Here is a 23,995-nt window from a genome sequence, read left to right on the forward strand (position 1 = left end):
TTAAACTTAGACCGTTCCTAACATACACAAATGTCATGCATGTAAAATTATTTATGAAACCTGTTATTGGAAAAGTTTCATATATTGACATATTGTCCAACTTACACAAATATATACATTTATGTATTTATGTTTATATTGTAGACATGTTACATAAATATATATCTGTGTATTTATATATATGTTGATACTATAAACAGTACAGTCATGAACATGTTTAAAACTAATGAGAAACTACATACATATTTATAAACATACATTTTTTAACAAAGGTGCATAAAAAATTTAATATATAATTAGTTTTATAATTTTTACATAATTTTTACATTTTTGAGAAATATTCATATACAGATTTTACCATGGACATTTCATATAAGTTATAAACTTATATCTTTATATATCCAGAGGATATATGTGTGTGTGTGTGTGTGTGTGTGTGTGTGTGTGTGTGTGACATCACTACATCACTCTTGTTATAGGGACATACAGTATATATCATATATTACTGTTGGTTATAAACTGGTGTTTTCTTGTCTCTGTATGAGATAATAGAGTTTGAACCAGATTTAAATGTTTATTCAACTATAACTGAGAAAGAATCAGCTGATCGGTTCTGATTACTTATATAAATACAGTAAAAATAGATTTCAAGAATCAAAATAAAGACGAAATGATGAGAGGAGCAGTTACATGTTCTTCAGAGTTTAAAGGCCTCGTTTAACGCTGGAAATAAAAATAAAATGGAATAAAAGCTTTAGAGAAGAAGAATCATCACGTTCTTAAAGTAAAATCAGAGGTGGAGCTGCAGGTTCCTGGTGGACAGGTAACACCCCCCCCCCCACCCCCCCACCTTCCTCCCCCTCACCCCACCCATCGAGGATCCTCCAGACCAGGTCTCCATCTCCTCACTCTGTCACCACACGTTCACTAGCTCCTCCCCCACCTCAGGTACACCATCACACCTGGATCCACCCTCAGATCTGTGTCACTTCCTGGAGGTAACAGACTCTGAGTTCATGGAGCTCAGATCAGAAATCAGTAACTGTGAGGTTATTGATCAGGTGATTGATCAGTGGACCTCAGACACAGTGTGTAGATATTTTAAATGATATTATATAAAGAAATAATTTACAGGTTGTTCACGACAGTTCAAGTGAGTCACGGCCTCATTTTCATCAGTCTGAACAAAGTGAGACACTTTACAATCAGACGACCTTATAAAGGATTTATAGTGTTAACAAGCTTCTTAATTAACTCGTTATAAACCATTCATAGGTCCTTTATAGTCGGATTGTAAAGTGGAACCAATATATTTAAGTTTGAATGAAAGTGAATTTATTTTGAAAAGTCAGCTCGCAGGTATTTTCTCATTTATATTTAAGGAACATTTTAGCACAAATGTTTTCTATTATTGTTTTTTATAAATGTAAAAATACAAAATGATACATAGAAGAAGAAAAAGAAACAGGAGCCGTCAGCGCTGCTGTAAAATGCCTGGACACGGTGACGAGCAGCGAGGTGTCCTCATCATTTCCTTGTTGGCAGGAACATGTGGAACTCTCCGACTCGTGTATGAAACTTGTGTCTTGTTTGAACGGTTCAGCACATTTCTCTCTGTGGGGCTCAGTGATTATTCAATATTATTGATTATTGACTTGTGATCACATGGTGCGATTTCTAACTGATCATGCTCCTGACGACGGAGCGTTAGGGCCACAGTTGATGTGATATTCCTAAAAATTATGGTTTTATCTCTGATTTTACATTTTTAATTCTCGTAATATCACGACTTTATTCTTGTGATTTCAGATGTAATTTTTTTCCTTGATGTGACTCTAAAACTACGTCATAAGTTTTACTTTGTGTTTGTTAAAAGTTTTCTCAGTTTCCAGAAGAGAAACAAAATATTCAGAAAGTTCCTCAATGAATCAAATGGATTCATTTTCTGTCAGTTTTACATGTGACTTCAGACTTCGGGAGTTTCTGAGATAATAATATAAATATAGCAGATTATCAGATATCTCAGGTGTGGTTGGTCCGTGTCCTCGGGGACGCAGGAGCACGAGGACCGGCTGGTGATCCGGCAGAAAGACGGACGATTAAATGATGGTTTGAAGTCTGGAACAGTTCTGTGTGAAAACAGTTTATTCTGTTGCTGAATGTTTGTGTCGCTGCCGCTGGACCTGAACACCTCAAGTCCTCTGTTCGATCATGGGCAAAGCATTATGGGAAAGTGGTGTTCCCAGCTGACCCGGTGTGTCCTGTGTTTTGATTCCAGAACACGTGACCTCTAACGCCAGCGATAGTGAGAGTAGCTACCGTAAGTGTGACACTCTGCCGTCGACGCTGCCTGCTACGCCCCATGACTCACAGGAAGCTAACTGCTAACTGCTAACTCCCTCACTGATCACATTAACCAGCGCAAGCTGCTGATTGGCTGATAACAGCATGACCTCAAACACACAGTTTACCCCTGCTAACGCTCCTGAACGCAGCCTGACAGCAGGAGCGTCTGACTGCTGCATGGACTGTGTGTGTGTGTGTGTGTGTGTGTGTGTGTGTGTGTGTGTGTGTGTGTTGTGTGTGTGTGTGTTGTGTGTGTGTGTGTGTGTGCTGATCATTGCCCAACTCATGCATCAGTTTTTACTCAGATGTGAAGCAGCAGCAGAGAGACGACTCCTCATCATCACGTCTTTTCAAATCACGACCTCGGCTGCTACTTCTACTTCCTGCTTTAATGTTAAACGTTACAGCACTATGAATTGTGGGTAAATCCCTCAGCAAAGTCCACAAATTTTCTATCATACACAACGTTTACAGAAACAGCTGAAAAAGTCGAGGTTTTTGTTCCTGTGAGACGACTCAGTCAATCAATCTATCTCTCGATCGATCAATCAATCAATCAATCAGACTTTATTTGTTCAGCACTTTTCATACAAACAATGAGCTTTACAGAATAAAAGAATTGAACACACATACATTAGACACAGAACAATAAATGACCAAGTAATTAACAATAAATACGAGACAATAACGACAGGAAGTGAGGAAATGCTGAAGACACGAAAATAAAGATAAAATGATGAAATACTAAAACAGACGAGACGTATTAAAGAGAAAAGGGAGGATATTAAAAACCAAGTAAAGATGAGACAAAATATTAAAGAGTAAAAATAAAATGCTAAAAGAGAGGAGATGTTTGGAAGAGAATAGAACCAGAAGTAAAAGTAGAAATAAAATAAATTACCAGAAATAAAAGTAGGTTATTAAAAGAAAACAATCCAGAAAATAGAATAATAGAATAGAATAGAAAAAAAAGGACGAACCAGTAAAACAGCTTCAAATATGTAAATAAATAGAAAGATAAATAAATAAAATTCAATTAAAAGCCAGAGTAAAAAGGAAGGTGTTGATTTGCTTTTAGATATCTGACTGGACACACGCAGGAAAGTGTGTGAAAGTTCAGCAGCAAATATAAGATGAACAATAATCTGAGCGGACCGTGAACGCAGCATCGTGAGGACGTGGCGGCTGATGGAGCGTCTCTCTGCGGAAACACGTTCACGTCTCGTTTTTTTTCCACTGAAGTAAAAACTGATCCGCTGAGTGAGAATCAGTTTGTTCAGTTCAGACGAAGCAGCTGATGTTTGTATTCTTCACGAGGTCGGAGGGTTTTCATTCAGGCAGACGGTGAATCCAGCTGCAGGACAGTGACTGATGATCACATGACTGAATGAGAAGAAACCAACATGTCCGCCCATCACATTCACTAACCTCACGTCTTCCTCCTCCTCCTCCTCCTCCTCCTCTTCCTCCTCCTCTCAGCCTTCATCCCTCATCAGTTCAACTTCTGTTAATGCTGCTGTGAAACACTCTGACTGTGTGTGTGTGTGTGTGTGTGTGTGTGTGTGTGTGTGTGTGTGTGTGTGTGTGTTTCCAGGTGGACAGGAGGAGTATGTTTTGTCGTATGAACCGGTCGTTCAGCAGGAAGGTAAAACACTTGGATTCAGTGTTGTTGTTGTTGTTGTTGTTGTTGTTGTTGTTGTTGTTGATGATGTGTTTGTGTTTTCAGGTGAAACTCTTTTTTTTTTTTTTAAAGGTTGATTCAGTTTTTTTTCACTGACAAAGACAAAGCGCAGAAGGTTTTGCATCACTGAAGTGTGTTTCAGTGAAAATACTGAGGGTATAAAACGCAAAGGAAAAAAACGGATATTAGAAAGTGAATTAAAAAAATATTAGAAAAATTATAATGAACAAGAAAAAGTCATTAAAAATTAATAAAAAATAGAATAAAAAAATGTCCAACTCAATTAACATTAAAGGTTCTGTAAACCATCTTCACTGCCACTAGGTGTCGCACTACGACACCAGCTGATCAATGTTCCCTCGTGATATGCTCCGCAGCGATGCTAACAGTAAGCCAACATTAGCCAAACGCATTTCTAATATCTTTAATGGCGAGTTAGCTAACGTTAGCATGTGGACTGTAGCCGTCACTAATGAACAGACATGTGACATCACGAACCATCAAGCTACTGACACATTGAACCGATCCACTGAAACCAGCCACATGAATGACACTGATGGAGCTGGAAAGACTCCGGCGGACCAGGACATGAACACGTGGTTTCTTCGTCAGTGGAGGAAATTCTGGAAGGTCACTTTCACCTGAACGCTGCGTACTGCACTGTGACATCACACATGTGGGCGGAGCCAGACCAGATACCAAAACAAAGACCTCAGATTACATCACACACAGAGGGGGTGTGGCTTCGTTCGCTGCTCAGGACGCCATTACTCCACTATATCTTTGCATATGTTATTGTATAAAATCTTGTTTACAGAACCTTTAATACATGATGTACAATAAAATAAAAATCATCAGTTAAAGAATTAAAATGTTCACAAACCTTCAGCAGTGTATTGACGTCCCTCTGTGGTTTCAGCAGCTGGAGGTTCACGTGTTCAAACAGGAAGCTCCATGTGACGTCGGAGCAGGTTATGATCAGTCCCTGTAACCCCGGTAACCATGTTAAATAAGAGTCTGATCCTCTCTGACAGTGAACTACACCCGTCCCGTCATCATCCTCGGCCCCATGAAGGATCGGATCAACGACGACCTGATCTCCGAGTTCCCCGACAAGTTCGGATCCTGCGTCCCTCGTAAGTCGCTTCACATCCAGAAACGATTCAGTGTTTGATCAGGACTCTGATATAAATTGAAGATGTTAATGCCCCCCCCCCCCCCCCCCCCGCAGACACGACCCGGCCGAAGCGGGACTACGAGGTGGACGGCAGAGATTATCACTTCGTGGTGTCCAGGGAGCAGATGGAGAAAGACATCCAGGACCACAAGTTCATCGAGGCGGGACAGTACAACAACCACCTGTACGGAACCAGCGTGCAGTCGGTCCGAGAGGTGGCCGAGAAGGTACCGACCCACCACACGTTCCTGCGTCATCACTTATTTGTTCATCATATTTTATTTTATTCACCTGAATCCGCAAAGTACGTCGGAGTATCAGGGGAAAAAATCTGAAATTAGGAGAATAAAGTCGCAATTTTACAAAATAATTTTAATACTATTTTTCTCTCAAAATGTAACTTTTTTTTCTTGTAATATTATGACTTTATTCTTAAAAAATTACAACTTTTCTATCAACGATTTCAGATTTAATTGATGTGTCCTGATGCTCCGTCGTATAGAGTAACAAAAGTTATTAAATCAGATAAAAGCAGGACAGTAAAAAATAAAACGTGTAGTATTTTCTGTGCCCATACAAAGCTGAATATTTAATATTTACTGATAATAACTTTTATATTCCTCTGTGAATTGGAGACGGTACTTCATTAGATAAATTTACGTGCGTTCACACTGACGCTGTTCCCTCCTCCTCAGGGTAAACACTGTATCCTGGACGTGTCGGGAAACGCCATCAAGAGACTCCAGCTGGCTCAGCTCCACCCCATCGCCATCTTCATCAAACCCAAATCTGTGGAGAACATCATGTGAGTCGAAGCGTCAGTTCATGTTATTTATAAAAAGCCTGAGGAGAAGAGTAGACACTATGTGGAAGGTAACGGGCGGATCTCGTTTCTGCCTAAAATGTGTGAAAGTCGCCAAAGAAAACAGAAACGTTCCCCCTCATGACATCAGACGTCATGTGGTAACGGAGGAGGCAGCATTCATTTTCAGGCTGCGAGGCGACTTACTCCATGTAACACTGTCCCACCTTCGATCGTTATCATTAAATTAAAAAGACGTGAGTGAGGGTGACGTTTGTCTTGATCGCCCGTTTCCTCCTGCAGGGAGATGAACAAGCGTCTGACGGAGGAGCAGGGAAGGAAAACCTTCGACAGAGCCACCAAGCTGGAGCAGGAGTTCACCGAGCATTTCACAGGTGAGTTCTACCACTGAGGCTCACGAGGCGTTGGCATGACGCCCATTAGTCTGAGACACAGTCTTTATGAGTGTGTGTGTGTGTGTGTGTGTGTGTGTGTGTGTGTGTGTGTGTGTGTGTGTGTGTCTGTGTGTGTGTGTGTACAGCCATCGTGCAGGGCGACACTCTGGAGGAGATCTACGAGCAGGTGAAGCAGATCATCGAGGAGCAGTCGGGTCCGTTCATCTGGGTCCAGTCCAAGGAGAAGTTATGAAGCTGGAACGCTCCGTCGCTCCTCTCCTCCTCCTCCTCCTCCTCCTCTTCCTCTCTTTAGATTCAGTTTGTTTTATTTTGAAAAGAAAAGTCGACCTGCAGACAGCAGCCCCCCCTGCCCCTCCCCCTCCTGATCACCTGATCACCTGACACAGCGGCCGACCGGAGCGTCGTTTCACTGAATCAGACTCCTGACCAGCAGAGTAAAGCACACAGGAAGTATGATGACATCACACTCAACACGGTACAGCTCCTTAATGTTTAAGGGAGGAGAAGTTGAGAGGAGGAGAAGAAGAGGAGGAGGAGTCCATGAAGAAGAAGAGTACGAAGCAGATTTTCTCTTTTGGTTTTTGTTTGTGGGTTTTTTTCCCTGGTTTCGGTCTCGTGAGGTTTTTGACGGACGGAGTTTCTCAGGCGCCGTCTGTCGTTCGCAGGAAGGCGGAGACACAAAAAGCAAAACTTTGCACGTTTGAGCTTTAACAGCATGTCAGTAAATCCCCCGTTTTTTTCCCATCAGCCCCTTCACCTCAGCGTCTGACGTCACAGCTTTTCTCCTTTGTTCTGCGTTCATTTCATCTTTTTTCTTTCTTTCTTTCCTTCATTTTTTTTTTACACTTCAATCGTTCACGTTTAGTTTGATTTCTCGCTCCTCACAGCTGCTGGATGTTTGTCCGGACGCTCTGCAGGGTTCCCGCTCCGCCGCTGGAGGGCGCCGCCGCTTCTTACACTTCGGTTCCTGAAGCAACAATCAGTTTATTAAGTTTGATTTTAAAATCGTTCCCCAAACTCCAGATCTGTTTTCAGTTAATGATTCTGTTTTTATGTCAGAACATTTTTGCATTTTAAACATTTAGCTTCACCCTGTATGATGAGGTCAAAGGTCACTGAGGAACATAAAAACCTGATACAAGAAAAGTCAATATAAGATAATTATTCATAATAATAATGAATAGTTGTTATAGAAAATTCATAACTGACATAATTTTAGAAAACTCTCATAATTAAATTAAAACACATCTTCAATTATTCTTTATCTCATTATTATTAAAATCTTAATTACAAGAAACAAAAATTCAGAATTAAAGGAAAACGGCAAAATTACAAGGAAATAATTGAGATAATAAAAAATGTTATTATTAATTATGAGACAATAATGTTAATAATCCATTAGATTAAAATGACCAGATCTTTATTTCATAATCACCTAATGAAATCTCACATCTCCTAATGATCATAATTACATCAGCTTCCTAATATCAGAGAAACTTATTTTATGTGATAACTCTCACTCCGCTTTCTTGTTTTAATAAAATGACACTTAAAAAATTACAAACAGAAAAATACAGAAAATGCAAAGTATTTTTTTACAGTGTAATCGATCGACTGATTTTAAACTTTGATTAAATTCCCGTTGATGTTGAAACATTTCAGATTCCTGATTTTTACTGTGTTGGGGGGGGTCGTCTCGTTTTGGAGCGGCGCCCTCTGTGACACGAGTTTGAACCCCGCAGTCGCCGCGGTCGACGTCCGTCAGCGTCGTCAGTGTCTTACCATGGCAACGATGTCGATCATGTAGGTGTGTGTGGGTGGACCTGGAGACGAGCTGCCACATCCAGGTGTCCGCTGGTGTGTCCGAAACACGCAGACGATTCTTGTACAATGAGATTTTGACGGATATTTAACCCTGGGTAAACTGCCTATTTTGTTATAATAAAAGTCTATATTGAACTTTACTTAAGCACTACTACTACGGGAATTATTTTCTTTGCATTGTTAATCATATATGAATAGAAAAGTATAAAGATATTTGAATATGAATATATATTTTTTCTTTTTCTTTGATCACCACCTCCTCTGTCTTTTAATTTTCTTTTTTAAGCATAATAAAAACTTAACAAGAAAACAGAACGTGGTGCTCTTCTCTTTTGAAGGTGTTTGTTTCAGGGTTTGTGCTCGTGAATCCAGACTTTTCTAAAGATTCACAGAAACGAGTCTGCTCACTGACAGAATAAAAAAGTCAGAAGGATGAAAGAAAAATAGAAAAAGACTAAATTTATTCACAATAAAAGGAAGAAAATAAAAGGTGAAGGTTTCAGTTTGTATTCACTCATAACAAACAGCAACTAAAGAAAATGAACTAATTAAAAGCAAAATATATAAATGAAATATAAAATGCATATATTTGCTGAATCTTTTTGCATCTTCGGAGCTTCTTTTACTTCAGTGGACGAACTGTAGAAATAAACTTTTCTGTTTTTAGTAAGTGTCCAAAATTATTTGAAGAAAATCTAACTTACTCTCAGTGGCCACTTTATTAACTCGCATGTGAAATCTAATGCAAGTCGACGGCACAGAGAGCAGGAGCCAGTTTCACAAATCTTAAATCTTCAAATAGACTGAGTCTGAGTTCATCTGTTGCACAAAGCAGTTTAGATCTTGAGTATCTTAAGTCGGACTGTGGTGCAATGAATTCTGGGTAAATTAACACTTTTCAAAATAAAAGAAATGGCAGACTGAGGAACCACATCCAACCGCTGAGCTGATTACTCTTTAGTGTTGAGGAAGAATTCAACAGTTACAGGAAATTTTACTCTGAGAATTCAGCGAATACTGAGACGATGAAAAGACAAATCTGATTTGGAAAAAGAAATGCTGCTCTCTCCATAACAATGTTAGCAAACCACAAATTATGAGCCGTGTTTTCCTGTTCTTTTGTTGCTAGGTGATACTGGACAGCGCAGGTGCCACCTGGTAAACAGGTTAGAGATGTTAGAGAGTTCTACTACACATGTAAAACAAAAACGAGGGTCAGTGAAGTAAACGAAGCCTTGAGAGTTAATGAAACACTTCCTCCAGGTTGATGATTTGATGATGACAAACCCTCTGATCATCACCATGACAACACTACTACATGATGGAGACCAGCACAGTCTCCAGACCTGGACCACATGGAGCTGGTCTGGGAGGAACTGGACTGAAGCCGACAGTGACACAGTGTGATCCAACTTTCTGAACAAGGTTTGATTTCCACTGTATGTACATTATGTGTAATGTAACAGTGGTTTCTGGTGAAACAAAAAGATTCTTACTCTTTATCAGAATTCTCTGTAGCAACCCATAATGATGTAAGAGACGTCCCAGGGTTATACTTTAAGTCTCTTTTCATACATTTATATACAGTTTATATACTGTAGTTCACTGTCTGCCTCTAGGACAGCTGTGGAGGTAGAGAGACATAACAAATGAAGTGCGTCTCATTGAGTTACCTCGATACATATATATATACACACTGAGTTTGGTAAAACGAGATTCAAACATTAACTTAATGATATGGCTGTGATGTCGTCCCATGAGGAATAACCATACATACATTTGTACATGTAGTGAATGACAGTTATAGGGTTAAGTGTGGTCAACAGGAAAGATTCCCTCAGAATTGTCTCACTACACAGTGTTAACTTGTACTGCTCAACTCTCTCCTTGCAGAAAAAGTAAATAAAAGCTACTTCAGCCATCTGTGTCCAGAGCCTTCTTCAAGCACCTCACAACATCACACATAAGGATGTCATTGTATAATAAAGCATAGGAACATGAAAGAAATATCATACTATTTGAAATCCAAGGGGTACACCCCGGCCAGGTCAAAAGGCGCTAACGTGAATAACTAAAAGGCAATTTAAAGCCCCCAAGTGGTAAATTAAGCATTTATCCAAAACTTTGAACTATGCGAGGAAGCCAGACCTGGAAGAAAGTCAGAGAGATGAGAAAATCTTGGGCAACCAGAAGACAGGCATGAATCAGGAACCTTCTTCTTGTAAAGCAACATTGCTAACAACTAAACCATCTAGGGGGGCATGAGATGGTTGTAAAAATATCAAACTGAAATAGGTCAAAAAATGTGACAAGGTCGAATAATGTGATAAAAAAAATTGCATAAGGTACATAAAATGTCATATTGCGAATACATAAGATGTCACACTGTAATGAAGAATAAAAACGCCAAAAAACGTCACAGGCATAAAAAGTCATAGTATAGTAAGGCATAAAAAGTCATTGTATAGTAAGGCAAAAAAAGTCATAGTATAGTAAGGCATAAAAAGTCAAAGTATAGTAAGGCATAAAAAGTCATTGTATAGTAAGGCAAAAAAAGTCATAGTATAGTAAGGCATAAAAAGTCATAGTATAGTAAGGCAAAAAAAGTCATAGTATAGTAAGGCAAAAAAAAAGAGAAAAAACGTCATAGTATAGTAAGGCATAAAAAGTCATAGTATAGTAAGGCAAAAAAAGTCATAGTATAGTAAGGCAAAAAAAAAAGACAAAAAACGTCATAGTATAGTAAGGCAAAAAAACGCCAAAAAAACGTCACAGTATAGTAAGGCAAAAAAAAAGAAAAAACGTCACAGTATAGTAAGGCAAAAAAAGTCATAGTATAGTAAGGCAAAAAAATCTTAGTGCAGTAAGGTAAAGAAAAATGACAAAAAAAGTCATAGTATAGTAAGGCATAAAAAAAGAGAAAAAAAGTCATAGTATAGTAAGGCAAAAAAATCTTAGTGCAGTAAGGTAAAGAAAAATGACAAAAAAGGTCATAGTATAGTAAGGCATAAAAAGTCATAGTATAGTAAGGCATAAAAAGTCATAGTATAGTAAGGCAAAATAAGTCATAGTATAGTAAGGCAAAAAAAACGCCAAAAATCGTCACACTATAGTAAGGCAAAAAAAGTCATAGTATAGTAAGGCAAAAAAAAAAGAGAAAAAACGTCATAGTATAGTAAGGCAAAAAAACGCCAAAAAACGTCATAGTATAGTAAGGCATAAAAAGTCATAGTATAGTAAGGCAAAAAAATCTTAGTACAGTAAGGTAAAAAAAATGACAAAAAAAGTCATAGTATAGTAAGGCATAAAAAGTCATAGTACAGTAAGGCAAAAAAGAATGACAAAAAACGTCATAGTATAGTAAGGCAAAAAAAAAGACAAAAAACGTCACAGTATAGTAAGGCATAAAAAGTCATAGTATAGTAAGGCAAAAAAAGTCATAGTATAGTAAGGCAAAAGAAAGCCAAAAAACGACATAGTATAGTAAGGCAAAAAAAATGAGAAAAAACGTCATAGTATAGTAAGGCATAAAAAGTCATATTATAGTGAGCCAAAAAAATGCCAAAAAAAGTCATAATATACTAAGGCATAAAAAGTCAGTATAGTGAGCCAAAAAAACGCGAAAAAACGTCATAGTATAGTAAGGCATAAAAAGTCATAGTATAGTAAGGCAAAAAAATCTTAGTACAGTAAGGTAAAAAAAATGACAAAAAAAGTCATAGTATAGTAAGGCAAAAAAAGTCATAGTATAGTAAGGCAAAAAAAATGAGAAAAAACGTCATAGTATAGTAAGGCATAAAAAGGCATAGTATAGTAAGGCAAAAAAATGTCATAGTATAGTAAGGCAAAAAAATCTTAGTACAGTAAGGTAAAAAAAATGACAAAAAAAGTCATAGTATAGTAAGGCAAAAAAAAGCCAAAAAACGTCATAGTATAGTAAGGCAAAAAAAGGTCACAGTATAGTAAGGCATAAAAAGTCATAGTATAGTAAGGCAAAAAAATGCCAAAAAACGTCACAGTATAGGAAGGCATAAAAAGTCATAGTATAGTGAGCCAAAAAAAACGCCAAAAAACGTCACAGTATAGTAAGGCATAAAAAGTCATAGTATAGTAAGGCAAAAAAAGTCATAGTATAGTAAGGCAAAAAAAAAGACAAAAAAGTCATAGTATAGTAAGGCAAAAAAAGTCATAGTATAATAAGGCAAAAAAATTGGAAAAAACGTCATAGTATAGTAAGGCATAAAAAGTCATAGTATAGTAAGGCAAAAAAACGCCAAAAAACGTCACAGTATAGTAAGGCATAAAAAGTCATAGTATAGTAAGGCAAAAAAAGTTATAGTATAGTAAGGCATAAAAAGTCATAGTATAGTAAGGCAAAAAAAGTCATAGTATAGTAAGGCAAAAAAAAAGACAAAAAACGTCACAGTATAGTAAGGCAAAAAAACGCCAAAAAACGTCACAGTATAGTAAGGCATAAAAAGTCATAGTATAGTAAGGCAAAAAAAAATGACAAAAAACGTCATAGTATCGTAAGGCAAAAAAACGCCAAAAAACGTTTAAGTATAGTAAGGCAAAAAAAGTCATAGTACAGTAAGGCAAAAAAAAAGAGAAAAAACGTCATAGTATAGTAAGACAAAAAAAGTCATAGTATAGTAAGGCAAAAAAATCTTAGTACAGTAAGGTAAAAAAAATGACAAAAAAAGTCATAGTATAGTAAGGCAAAAAAAGTCATAGTATAGTAAGGCAAAAAAAAAGACAAAAAAGTTATAGTATAGTAAGGCAAAAAAATGCCAAAAAACGTCACAGTATAGGAAGGCATAAAAAGTCATAGTATAGTGAGCCAAAAAAACGCCAAAAAACGTCACAGTATAGTAAGGCATAAAAAGTCATAGTATAGTAAGGCAAAAAAAGTCATAGTATAGTAAGGCAAAAAAACGCCAAAAAACGTCACAGTATAGTAAGGCATAAAAAGTCATAGTATAGTAAGGCAAAAAAAAATGACAAAAAACGTCATAGTACAGTAAGGCAAAAAAAAAGAGAAAAAACGTCATAGTATAGTAAGGCAAAAAAAGTCATAGTATAGTAAGGCAAAAAAATCTTAGTACATTAAGGTAAAAAAAATGACAAAAAAAGTCATAGTATAGTAAGGCAAAAAAAGTCATAGTATAGTAAGGCAAAAAAAAAGACAAAAAAATCATAGTATAGTAAGGTATAAAAAGTCATAGTATAGTAAGGTATAAAAAGTCATAGTATAGTAAGGCAAAAAAAATGAGAATAAACGTCATAGTATAGTAAGGCAAAAAAAAGCCAAAAAACGTCATAGTATAGTAAGGCATAAAAAGTCATAGTATAGTAAGGCAAAAAAAGTCATAGTATAGTAAGGCAAAAAAAAAGAGAAAAAAACGTCATAGTATAGTAAGGCATAACAAGTCATAGTATAGTAAGGCATAAAAAGTCATAGTATAGTAAGGCATAAAAAGACATTGTATAGTAAGGCAAAAAAAGTCATAGTATAGTAAGGCATAAAAAGTCAAAGTATAGTAAGGCATAAAAAGTCATTGTATAGTAAGGCAAAAAAAGTCATAGTATAGTAAGGCAAAAAAAGTCATAGTATAGTAAGGCATAAAAAGTCATAGTATAGTAAGGCAAAAAAAGTCATAGTATAGTAAGGCAAAAAAAAAGAGAAAAAACGTCATAGTATAGTAAGGCATAAAAAGTAATAGTATAGTAAGGCAAAAAAATGCCAAAAAACGTCACAGTATAGGAAGGCATAAAAAGTCATAGTATAGTGAGCCAAAAAAACGCCAAAAAACGTCACAGTATAGTAAGGCATAAAAAGTCATAGTATAGTAAGGCAAAAAAAGTCATAGTATAGTAAGGCAAAAAAAAAGACAAAAAACGTCACAGTATAGTAAGGCATAAAAAGTCATAGTATAGTAAGGCAAAAAAAGTCATAGTATAGTAAGGCAAAAAAAAAGACAAAAAACGTCACAGTATAGTAAGGCAAAAAAACGCCAAAAAAGGTCACAGTATAGTAAGGCATAAAAAGTCATAGTATAGTAAGGCAAAAAAAAATTACAAAAAACGTCATAGTACAGTAAGGCAAAAAAAAAAGAGAAAAAACGTCATAGTATAGTAAGGCAAAAAAAGTCATAGTATAGTAAGGCAAAAAAATCTTAGTACATTAAGGTAAAAAAAATGACAAAAAAAGTCATAGTATAGTAAGGCAAAAAAAGTCATAGTATAGTAAGGCAAAAAAAAAGACAAAAAAGTCATAGTATAGTAAGGCAAAAAAAGTCATAGTATAATAAGGCAAAAAAAATGAGAAAAAACGTCATAGTATAGTAAGGCATAAAAAGTCATAGTATAGTAAGGCAAAAAAAATGAGAAAAAACCTCATAATATAGTAAGGCATAAAAAGTCATAGTATAGTAAGGCAAAAAAATCTTAGTACAGTAAGGTAAAAAAAATGACAAAAAATGTCATCGTATAGTAATGCATAAAAAGTCATAGTATAGTAAGGTAAAAAAAAATGAGAAAAAATGTAATCGTATAGTAAGGCATAAAAACGCCAATAAACGTCATAGTATAGTAAAGCATAAAAAGTCATAGTATAGTAAGGCAAAAAAAAGCCAAAAAACGTCATAGTATAGTAAGGCATAAAAAGTCATAGTATAGTAAGGCAAAAAAATCTTAGTACAGTAAGGTAAAAAAAATGACAAAAAAAGTCATAGTATAGTAAGGCAAAAAAAGTCATAGTATAGTAAGGCAGAAAAAATGACAAAAAAAGTCATAGTATAGTAAGGCAAAAAAAGTCATAGTATAGAAAGGCAAAAAAAATGAGAAAAAAAGTCATAGTATAGTAAGGCATAAAAAGTCATAGTACAGTAAGATAAAAAAAATGAGAAAAAATGTCATCGTATAGTAAGGCATAAAAACGCCAAAAAACGTCACAGTATAGTAAGGCATAAAAAGTCATAGTATAGTAAGGCAAAAAAATCATAATACAGTAAGGCAAAAAAAAATGACAAAAAACATCACAGTATAGTAAGGCATAAAAAGTCATAGTATAGTAAGGCAAAAAAAGTCATAGTATAGTAAGGCAAAAAAAATGAGAAAAAACTTCATAGTATAGTAAGGCAAAAAAAGTCATAGTATAGTAAGGCATAAAAAGTCATAGTATAGTAAGGCAAAAAAAAAGCCAAAAAACGTCACAGTATAGTAAGTCATAAAAAGTCATAGTATAGTAAGGCAAAAAAAAAGACAAAAAACGTCACAGTATAGTAAGGCATAAAAAGTCATAGTATAGTAAGGCATAAAAAGTCATAATATACTAAGGCATAAAAACGCCAAAATACGTCACAGTATAGTAAGGCAAAAAAAGGTCACAGTATAGTAAGGCATAAAAAGTCATAGTATAGTAAGGCAAAAAAATGCCAAAAAACGTCACAGTATAGGAAGGCATAAAAAGTCATAGTATAGTGAGCCAAAAAAACGCCAAAAAACGTCACAGTATAGTAAGGCATAAAAAGTCATAGTATAGTAAGGCAAAAAAAGTCATAGTATAATAAGGCAAAAAAATTGGAAAAAACGTCATAGTATAGTAAGGCATAAAAAGTCATAGTATAGTAAGGCAAAAAAACGCCAAAAAACGTCACAGTATAGTAAGGCATAAAAAGTCATAGTATAGTAAGGCAAAAAAAGTTATAGTATAGTAAGGCATAAAAAGTCATAGTATAGTAAGGCAAAAAAAGTCATAGTATAGTAAGGCAAAAAAAAAGACAAAAAAGTTATAGTATAGTAAGGCAAAAAAATGCCAAAAAACGTCACAGTATAGGAAGGCATAAAAAGTCATAGTATAGTGAGCCAAAAAAACGCCAAAAAACGTCACAGTATAGTAAGGCATAAAAAGTCATAGTATAGTAAGGCAAAAAAAGTCATAGTATAGTAAGGCAAAAAAACGCCAAAAAACGTCACAGTATAGTAAGGCATAAAAAGTCATAGTATAGTAAGGCAAAAAAAAATGACAAAAAACGTCATAGTACAGTAAGGCAAAAAAAAAGAGAAAAAACGTCATAGTATAGTAAGGCAAAAAAAGTCATAGTATAGTAAGGCAAAAAAATCTTAGTACATTAAGGTAAAAAAAATGACAAAAAAAGTCATAGTATAGTAAGGCAAAAAAAGTCATAGTATAGTAAGGCAAAAAAAAAGAAAAAAACGTCATAGTATAGTAAGGTATAAAAAGTCATAGTATAGTAAGGTATAAAAAGTCATAGTATAGTAAGGCAAAAAAAATGAGAATAAACGTCATAGTATAGTAAGGCAAAAAAAAGCCAAAAAACGTCATAGTATAGTAAGGCATAAAAAGTCATAGTATAGTAAGGCAAAAAAAGTCATAGTATAGTAAGGCAAAAAAAAAGAGAAAAAACGTCATAGTATAGTAAGGCATAACAAGTCATAGTATAGTAAGGCATAAAAAGTCATAGTATAGTAAGGCATAAAAAGACATTGTATAGTAAGGCAAAAAAAGTCATAGTATAGTAAGGCATAAAAAGTCAAAGTATAGTAAGGCATAAAAAGTCATTGTATAGTAAGGCAAAAAAAGTCATAGTATAGTAAGGCAAAAAAAGTCATAGTATAGTAAGGCATAAAAAGTCATAGTATAGTAAGGCAAAAAAAGTCATAGTATAGTAAGGCAAAAAAAAAGAGAAAAAACGTCATAGTATAGTAAGGCATAAAAAGTAATAGTATAGTAAGGCAAAAAAATGCCAAAAAACGTCACAGTATAGGAAGGCATAAAAAGTCATAGTATAGTGAGCCAAAAAAACGCCAAAAAACGTCACAGTATAGTAAGGCATAAAAAGTCATAGTATAGTAAGGCAAAAAAAGTCATAGTATAGTAAGGCAAAAAAAAAGACAAAAAACGTCACAGTATAGTAAGGCATAAAAAGTCATAGTATAGTAAGGCAAAAAAAGTCATAGTATAGTAAGGCAAAAAAAAAGACAAAAAACGTCACAGTATAGTAAGGCAAAAAAACGCCAAAAAAGGTCACAGTATAGTAAGGCATAAAAAGTCATAGTATAGTAAGGCAAAAAAAAATTACAAAAAACGTCATAGTACAGTAAGGCAAAAAAAAAGAGAAAAAACGTCATAGTATAGTAAGGCAAAAAAAGTCATAGTATAGTAAGGCAAAAAAATCTTAGTACATTAAGGTAAAAAAAATGACAAAAAAAGTCATAGTATAGTAAGGCAAAAAAAGTCATAGTATAGTAAGGCAAAAAAAAAGACAAAAAAGTCATAGTATAGTAAGGCAAAAAAAGTCATAGTATAATAAGGCAAAAAAATGAGAAAAAACCTCATAGTATAGTAAGGCATAAAAAGTCATAGTATAGTAAGGCAAAAAAAATGAGAAAAAACCTCATAATATAGTAAGGCATAAAAAGTCATAGTATAGTAAGGCAAAAAAATCTTAGTACAGTAAGGTAAAAAAAATGACAAAAAATGTCATCGTATAGTAATGCATAAAAAGTCATAGTACAGTAAGGTAAAAAAAATGAGAAAAAATGTCATCGTATAGTAAGGCATAAAAACGCCAATAAACGTCATAGTATAGTAAAGCATAAAAAGTCATAGTATAGTAAGGCAAAAAAAATGAGAAAAAAACGTCATAATATAGTAAGGCATAAAAAGTCATAGTATAGTAAGGCAAAAAAATCTTAGTACAGTAAGGTAAAAAAAATGACAAAAAAAGTCATAGTATAGTAAGGCAAAAAAAGTCATAGTATAGTAAGGCAGAAAAAATGACAAAAAAAGTCATAGTATAGTAAGGCAAAAAAAGTCATAGTATAGAAAGGCAAAAAAAATGAGAAAAAACGTCATAGTATAGTAAGGCATAAAAAGTCATAGTACAGTAAGGTAAAAAAAATGAGAAAAAATGTCATCGTATAGTAAGGCATAAAAACGCCAAAAAACGTCACAGTATAGTAAGGCATAAAAAGTCATAGTATAGTAAGGCAAAAAAATCATAATACAGTAAGGCAAAAAAAAATGACAAAAAACATCACAGTATAGTAAGGCATAAAAAGTCATAGTATAGTAAGGCAAAAAAAGTCATAGTATAGTAAGGCAAAAAAAATGAGAAAAAACTTCATAGTATAGTAAGGCAAAAAAAGTCATAGTATAGTAAGGCAAAAAAAGTCATAGTATAGTAAGGCAAAAAAAAGCCAAAAAACGTCACAGTATAGTAAGTCATAAAAAGTCATAGTATAGTAAGGCAAAAAAAAAGACAAAAAACGTCACAGTATAGTAAGGCATAAAAAGTCATAGTATAGTAAGGCATAAAACGTCATAATATAGTAAGGCAAAAAAACGCCAAAATACGTCACAGTATAGTAAGGCAAAAAAAGGTCACAGTATAGTAAGGCATAAAAAGTCATAGTATAGTAAGGCAAAAAAATGCCAAAAAACGTCACAGTATAGGAAGGCATAAAAAGTCATAGTATAGTGAGCCAAAAAAACGCCAAAAAACGTCACAGTATAGTAAGGCATAAAAAGTCATAGTATAGTAAGGCAAAAAAAGTCATAGTATAATAAGGCAAAAAAATTGGAAAAAACGTCATAGTATAGTAAGGCATAAAAAGTCATAGTATAGTAAGGCAAAAAAACGCCAAAAAACGTCACAGTATAGTAAGGCATAAAAAGTCATAGTATAGTAAGGCAAAAAAAGTTATAGTATAGTAAGGCATAAAAAGTCATAGTATAGTAAGGCAAAAAAAAATGACAAAAAACGTCACAGTATATTAAGTCATAAAAAGTCATAGTATAGTAAGGCAAAAAAAAAGACAAAAAACGTCACAGTATAGTAAGGCATAAAAAGTCATAGTATAGTAAGGCATAAAACGTCATAATATAGTAAGGCAAAAAAACGCCAAAATACGTCACAGTATACTAAGGCAAAAAAAATGTCAAAAAACGTCATAGTATAGTAAGGCAAAAAAAACGCCAAAAAACGTCACAGTATAGTAAGGCAAAAAAAGTCATAGTATAGTAAGTCAAAAAAAATGAGAAAAAACCTCATAGTATAGTAAGGCATAAAAAGTCAGAGTATAGTAAGGCAAAAAAATCTTAGTACATTAAGGTAAAAAAAATAACAAAAAAAGTCATAGTATAGTAAGGCAAAAAAAAAAAGACAAAAAACGTCATAGTATAGTATAGTAAGGCAAAAAAAGTCATAGTATAGTATGGCAAAAAAAATGACAAAAAACGTCATAGTATAGTAAGGCATAAAAAGTCATAGTATAGCAAGGCATAAAAAGTCATAGTATAGTAAGGCAAAAAAAGTCATAGTATAGTATGGCAAAAAAAGTCATAGTATAGTATGGCAAAAAAAATGACAAAAAACGTCATAGTATAGTAAGGCATAAAAAGTCATAGTATAGCAAGGCATAAAAAGTCATAGTATAGTAAGGCAAAAAAAGTCATAGTATAGTAAGGCAAAAAAAGTCATAGTATAGTAAGTCAAAAAAAATGAGAAAAAACCTCATAGTATAGTAAGGCATAAAAAGTCATAGTATAGTAAGGCAAAAAAATCTTAGTACATTAAGGTAAAAAAAATAACAAAAAAAGTCATAGTATAGTAAGGCAAAAAAAAAAGCCAAAAAACGTCATAGTATAGTAAGGCAAAAAAAGTCATAGTATAGTATGGCAAAAAAAATGACAAAAAACGTCATAGTATAGTAAGGCATAAAAAGTCATAGTATAGCAAGGCATAAAAAGTCATAGTATAGTAAGGCAAAAAAAGTCATAGTATAGTATGGCAAAAAAAATGACAAAAAACGTCATAGTATAGTAAGGAATAAAAAGTCATAGTATAGCAAGGCATAAAAAGTCATAGTATAGTAAGGCAAAAAAAGCTATAGTATAGTATGGCAAAAAAAATGACAAAAAACGTCATAGTATAGTAAGGCATAAAAAGTCATAGTATAGTAAGGCAAAAAAAGTCATAGTATAGCAAGGCATAAAAAGTCATAGTATAGTAAGGCAAAAAAAATGACAAAAAACATCCCAGTATAGTAAGACATAAAAAGTCATAGTATAATAAAGCATAAAAAGTCATAGTATAGTAAGGCAAAAAAAATGACAAAAAACTTCCCAGTATAGTAAGACATAAAAAGTCATAGTATAGCAAGGCATAAAAAGTCATAGTATAGTAAGGCAAAAAAAAAGACAAAGAACGTCATAGTATAGTAAGGCAAAAAAACGCCAAAAAACATCACAGTATAGTAAGGCATAAAAAGTCATAGTATAGTAAGGCAAAAAAATCATAGTACAGTAAGGTAAAAAAAATGAAAAAAATGTCATCGTATAGTAAGACATAAAAAGTCATAGTATAGTAAGGCGTAAAAAGTCATAGTATAGTAAGGCAAAAAAAATGACAAAAAACGTCCCAGTAAAGTAAGACATAAAAAGTCATAGTATAGTAAGGCATAAAAAGTCATAGTATAGTAAGGCATAAAAAGTCATAGTATAGCAAGGCATATAAAGTCATAGTATAGTAAGGCAAAAAAAATGACAAAAAACGTCCCAGTATAGTAAGACATAAAAAGTCATAGTATAGTAAGGCATAAAACGTCATAATATAGTAAGGCAAAAAAACGCCAAAATACGTCACAGTATACTAAGGCAAAAAAAATGTCAAAAAAAGTCATAGTATAGTAAGGCAAAAAAAACGCCAAAAAACGTCACAGTATAGTAAGGCATAAAAAGTCATAGTATAGTAAGGCAAAAAAATCATAGTACAGTAAGGTAAAAAAAATGAAAAAAATGTCATCGTATAGTAAGACATGAAAAGTCATAGTATAGTAAGGCGTAAAAAGTCATAGTATAGTAAGGCAAAAAAAATGACAAAAAACGTCCCAGTAAAGTAAGACATAAAAAGTCATAGTATAGTAAGGCATAAAAAGTCATAGTATAGTAAGGCATAAAAAGTCATAGTATAGCAAGGCATATAAAGTCATAGTATAGTAAGGCAAAAAAAATGACAAAAAACGTCCCAGTATAGTAAGACATAAAAAGTCATAGTATAGTAAGGCATAAAACGTCATAATATAGTAAGGCAAAAAAACGCCAAAATACGTCACAGTATACTAAGGCAAAAAAAATGTCAAAAAAAGTCATAGTATAGTAAGGCAAAAAAAACGCCAAAAAACGTCACAGTATAGTAAGGCATAAAAAGTCATAGTATAGTAAGGTAAAAAAAAGTCATATTATAGTAAGGCAAAAATACGCCAAAATACGTCACAGTATAGTAAGGCAAAAAAAAAAGACAAAAAACGTCATCGTATATTAAGGCAAAAAAACGCCAAAAAACATCACAGTATAGTAAGGCATAAAAAGTCATAGTATAGTAAGGCAAAAAAAGTCACAGTATAGTAAGTCAAAAAAAATGAAAAAAAACTTCATAGTATAGTAAGGCAAAAAAAAGCCAAAAAACGTCATAGTATAGTAAGGCAAAAAAAAAGACAAAAAAACGTCACAGTATAGTAAAGCATAAAAAGTCATAGTATAGTAAGGCAAAAAAAAAGACAAAAAACGTCCCAGTATAGTAAGACATAAAAAGTCATAGTATAGTAAGGCATAAAACGTCATAACATAGTAAGGCAAAAAAACGCCAAAATACGTCACAGTATACTAAGGCAAAAAAAATGTCAAAAAACGTCATAGTATAGTAAGGCAAAAAAAACGCCAAAAAACGTCACAGTATAGTAAGGCATAAAAAGTCATAGTATAGTAAGGTAAAAAAACGTCATAGTATATTAAGGCAAAAAAACGCCAAAAAACATCACAGTATAGTAAGGCATAAAAAGTCATAGTATAGTAAGGCAAAAAAATCTTAGTACAGTAAGGTAAAAAAAATGAAAAAAAATGTCATCGTATAGTAAGGCATAAAAAGTCATAGTATAGTAAGGCATAAAAAGTCATAGTATAGTAAGGCAAAAAAAAGCCAAAAAACGTCATAGTATAGTAAGGCAAAAAAAAATACAAAAAAACGTCACAGTATAGTAAAGCATAAAAAGTTATAGTATAGTAAGGCAAAAAAAATGAGAAAAAAACGTCATAATATAGTAAGGCATAAAAAGTCATAGTATAGTAAGGCAAAAAAATCTTAGTACAGTAAGGTAAAAAAAATGACAAAAAATGTCATCGTATAGTAAGGCATAAAAAGTCATAGTACAGTAAGGTAAAAAAAATGAGAAAAAATGTCATCGTATAGTAAGGCATAAAAACGCCAATAAACGTCATAGTATAGTAAAGCATAAAAAGTCATAGTATAGTAAGGCAAAAAAAAGCCAAAAAACGTCATAGTATAGTAAGGCAAAAAACCTCATAGTATAGTAAGGCATAAAAAGTCATAGTATAGTAAGGCAAAAAAATCTTAGTACAGTAAGGTAAAAAAAATGACAAAAAAAGTCATAGTATAGTAAGGCAAAAAAAGTCATAGTATAGTAAGGCAGAAAAAATGAGAAAAAACGTCATAGTATAGTAAGGCATAAAAAGTCATAGTATAGTAAGGCAAAAAAATCTTAGTACAGTAAGGTAAAAAAAATGACAAAAAAAGTCATAGTATAGTAAGGCAAAAAAAGTCATAGTATAGAAAGGCAAAAAAAATGAGAAAAAACGTCATAGTATAGTAAGGCATAAAAAGTCATAGTACAGTAAGGTAAAAAAAATGAGAAAAAATGTCATCGTATAGTAAGGCATAAAAACGCCAAAAAGCGTCACAGTATAGTAAGGCATAAAAAGTCATAGTATAGTAAGGCAAAAAAATCATAATACAGTAAGGCAAAAAAAAATGACAAAAAACATCACAGTATAGTAAGGCATAAAAAGTCATAGTATAGTAAGGCAAAAAAAGTCATAGTATAGTAAGGCAAAAAAAATGAAAAAAAACTTCATTGTATAGTAAGGCATAAAAAGTCATAGTATAGTAAGGCAAAAAAATCTTAGTACATTAAGGTAAGAAAAATGACAAAAAAAGTCATAGTATAGTAAGGCATAAAAAGTCATAGTATAGTAAGGCATAAAAAGTCATAGTATAGTAAGGCAAAAAAAAGCCAAAAAACGTCATAGTATAGTAAGGCAAAAAAAATACAAAAAAACGTCACAGTATAGTAAAGCATAAAAAGTTATAGTATAGTAAGGCAAAAAAAGTCATAGTATAGTAAGGCAAAAGAAATGAGAAAAAACGTCATAGTATAATAAGGCATAAGAAGTCATAGTATAGTAAGGCAAAAAAATCTTAGTACAGTAAAGTAAAAAAAATGATAAAAAAAGTCATAGTATAGTAAGGCAAAAAAAGTCATAGTATAGTAAGTCAAAAAAAATGAGAAAAAACCTCATAGTATAGTAAGGCATAAAAAGTCATAGTATAGTAAGGCAAAAAAATCTTAGTACATTAAGGTAAAAAAAATGACAAAAAAAGTCATAGTATAGTAAGGCAAAAAAAGTCATAGTATAGTAAGGCAAAAAAAAAAGCCAAAAAACGTCATAGTATAGTAAGGCAAAAAAAGTCATAGTATAGTATGGCAAAAAAAATGACAAAAAACGTCATAGTATAGTAAGGCATAAAAAGTCATAGTATAGTAAGGCAAAAAAAATGACAAAAAACATCCCAGTATAGTAAGACATAAAAAGTCATGGTATAATAAAGCATAAAAAGTCATAGTATAGTAAGGCAAAAAAAATGACA

The 23,995-nt window shown here is 33.3% G+C and overlaps 1 protein-coding gene across 25 annotated transcripts in view; it reads left to right on the forward strand.

Moving 5' to 3' along the window:
* Positions 1–8,561, forward strand: part of dlg1b (discs large MAGUK scaffold protein 1b) — a 102,494-nt gene extending 93,933 nt beyond the window's left edge. For 20 of the 25 annotated variants that reach the window (XM_056391451.1, XM_056391453.1, XM_056391457.1 and 17 more), the window contains 7 exons: positions 2,279–2,320; positions 3,941–3,991; positions 5,062–5,163; positions 5,259–5,431; positions 5,900–6,009; positions 6,310–6,401; positions 6,548–8,561. In XM_056391451.1, the coding sequence (XP_056247426.1) occupies positions 2,279–2,320; positions 3,941–3,991; positions 5,062–5,163; positions 5,259–5,431; positions 5,900–6,009; positions 6,310–6,401; positions 6,548–6,654 (677 nt within the window). In that variant the 3' untranslated portion in view covers positions 6,655–8,561. The remainder of the gene's footprint in view (positions 1–2,278; positions 2,321–3,940; positions 3,992–5,061; positions 5,164–5,258; positions 5,432–5,899; positions 6,010–6,309; positions 6,402–6,547) is intronic. The other 5 variants (XM_056391455.1, XM_056391456.1, XM_056391460.1 and 2 more) reach the window with 1 other exon arrangement.
* Positions 8,562–23,995: the final 15,434 nt, after the last annotated feature.

The sequence above is a fragment of the Seriola aureovittata genome, chromosome 12 (assembly GCF_021018895.1).
Source record: "Seriola aureovittata isolate HTS-2021-v1 ecotype China chromosome 12, ASM2101889v1, whole genome shotgun sequence".
In the NCBI taxonomy this organism is placed as follows: domain Eukaryota; kingdom Metazoa; phylum Chordata; class Actinopteri; order Carangiformes; family Carangidae; genus Seriola; species Seriola aureovittata.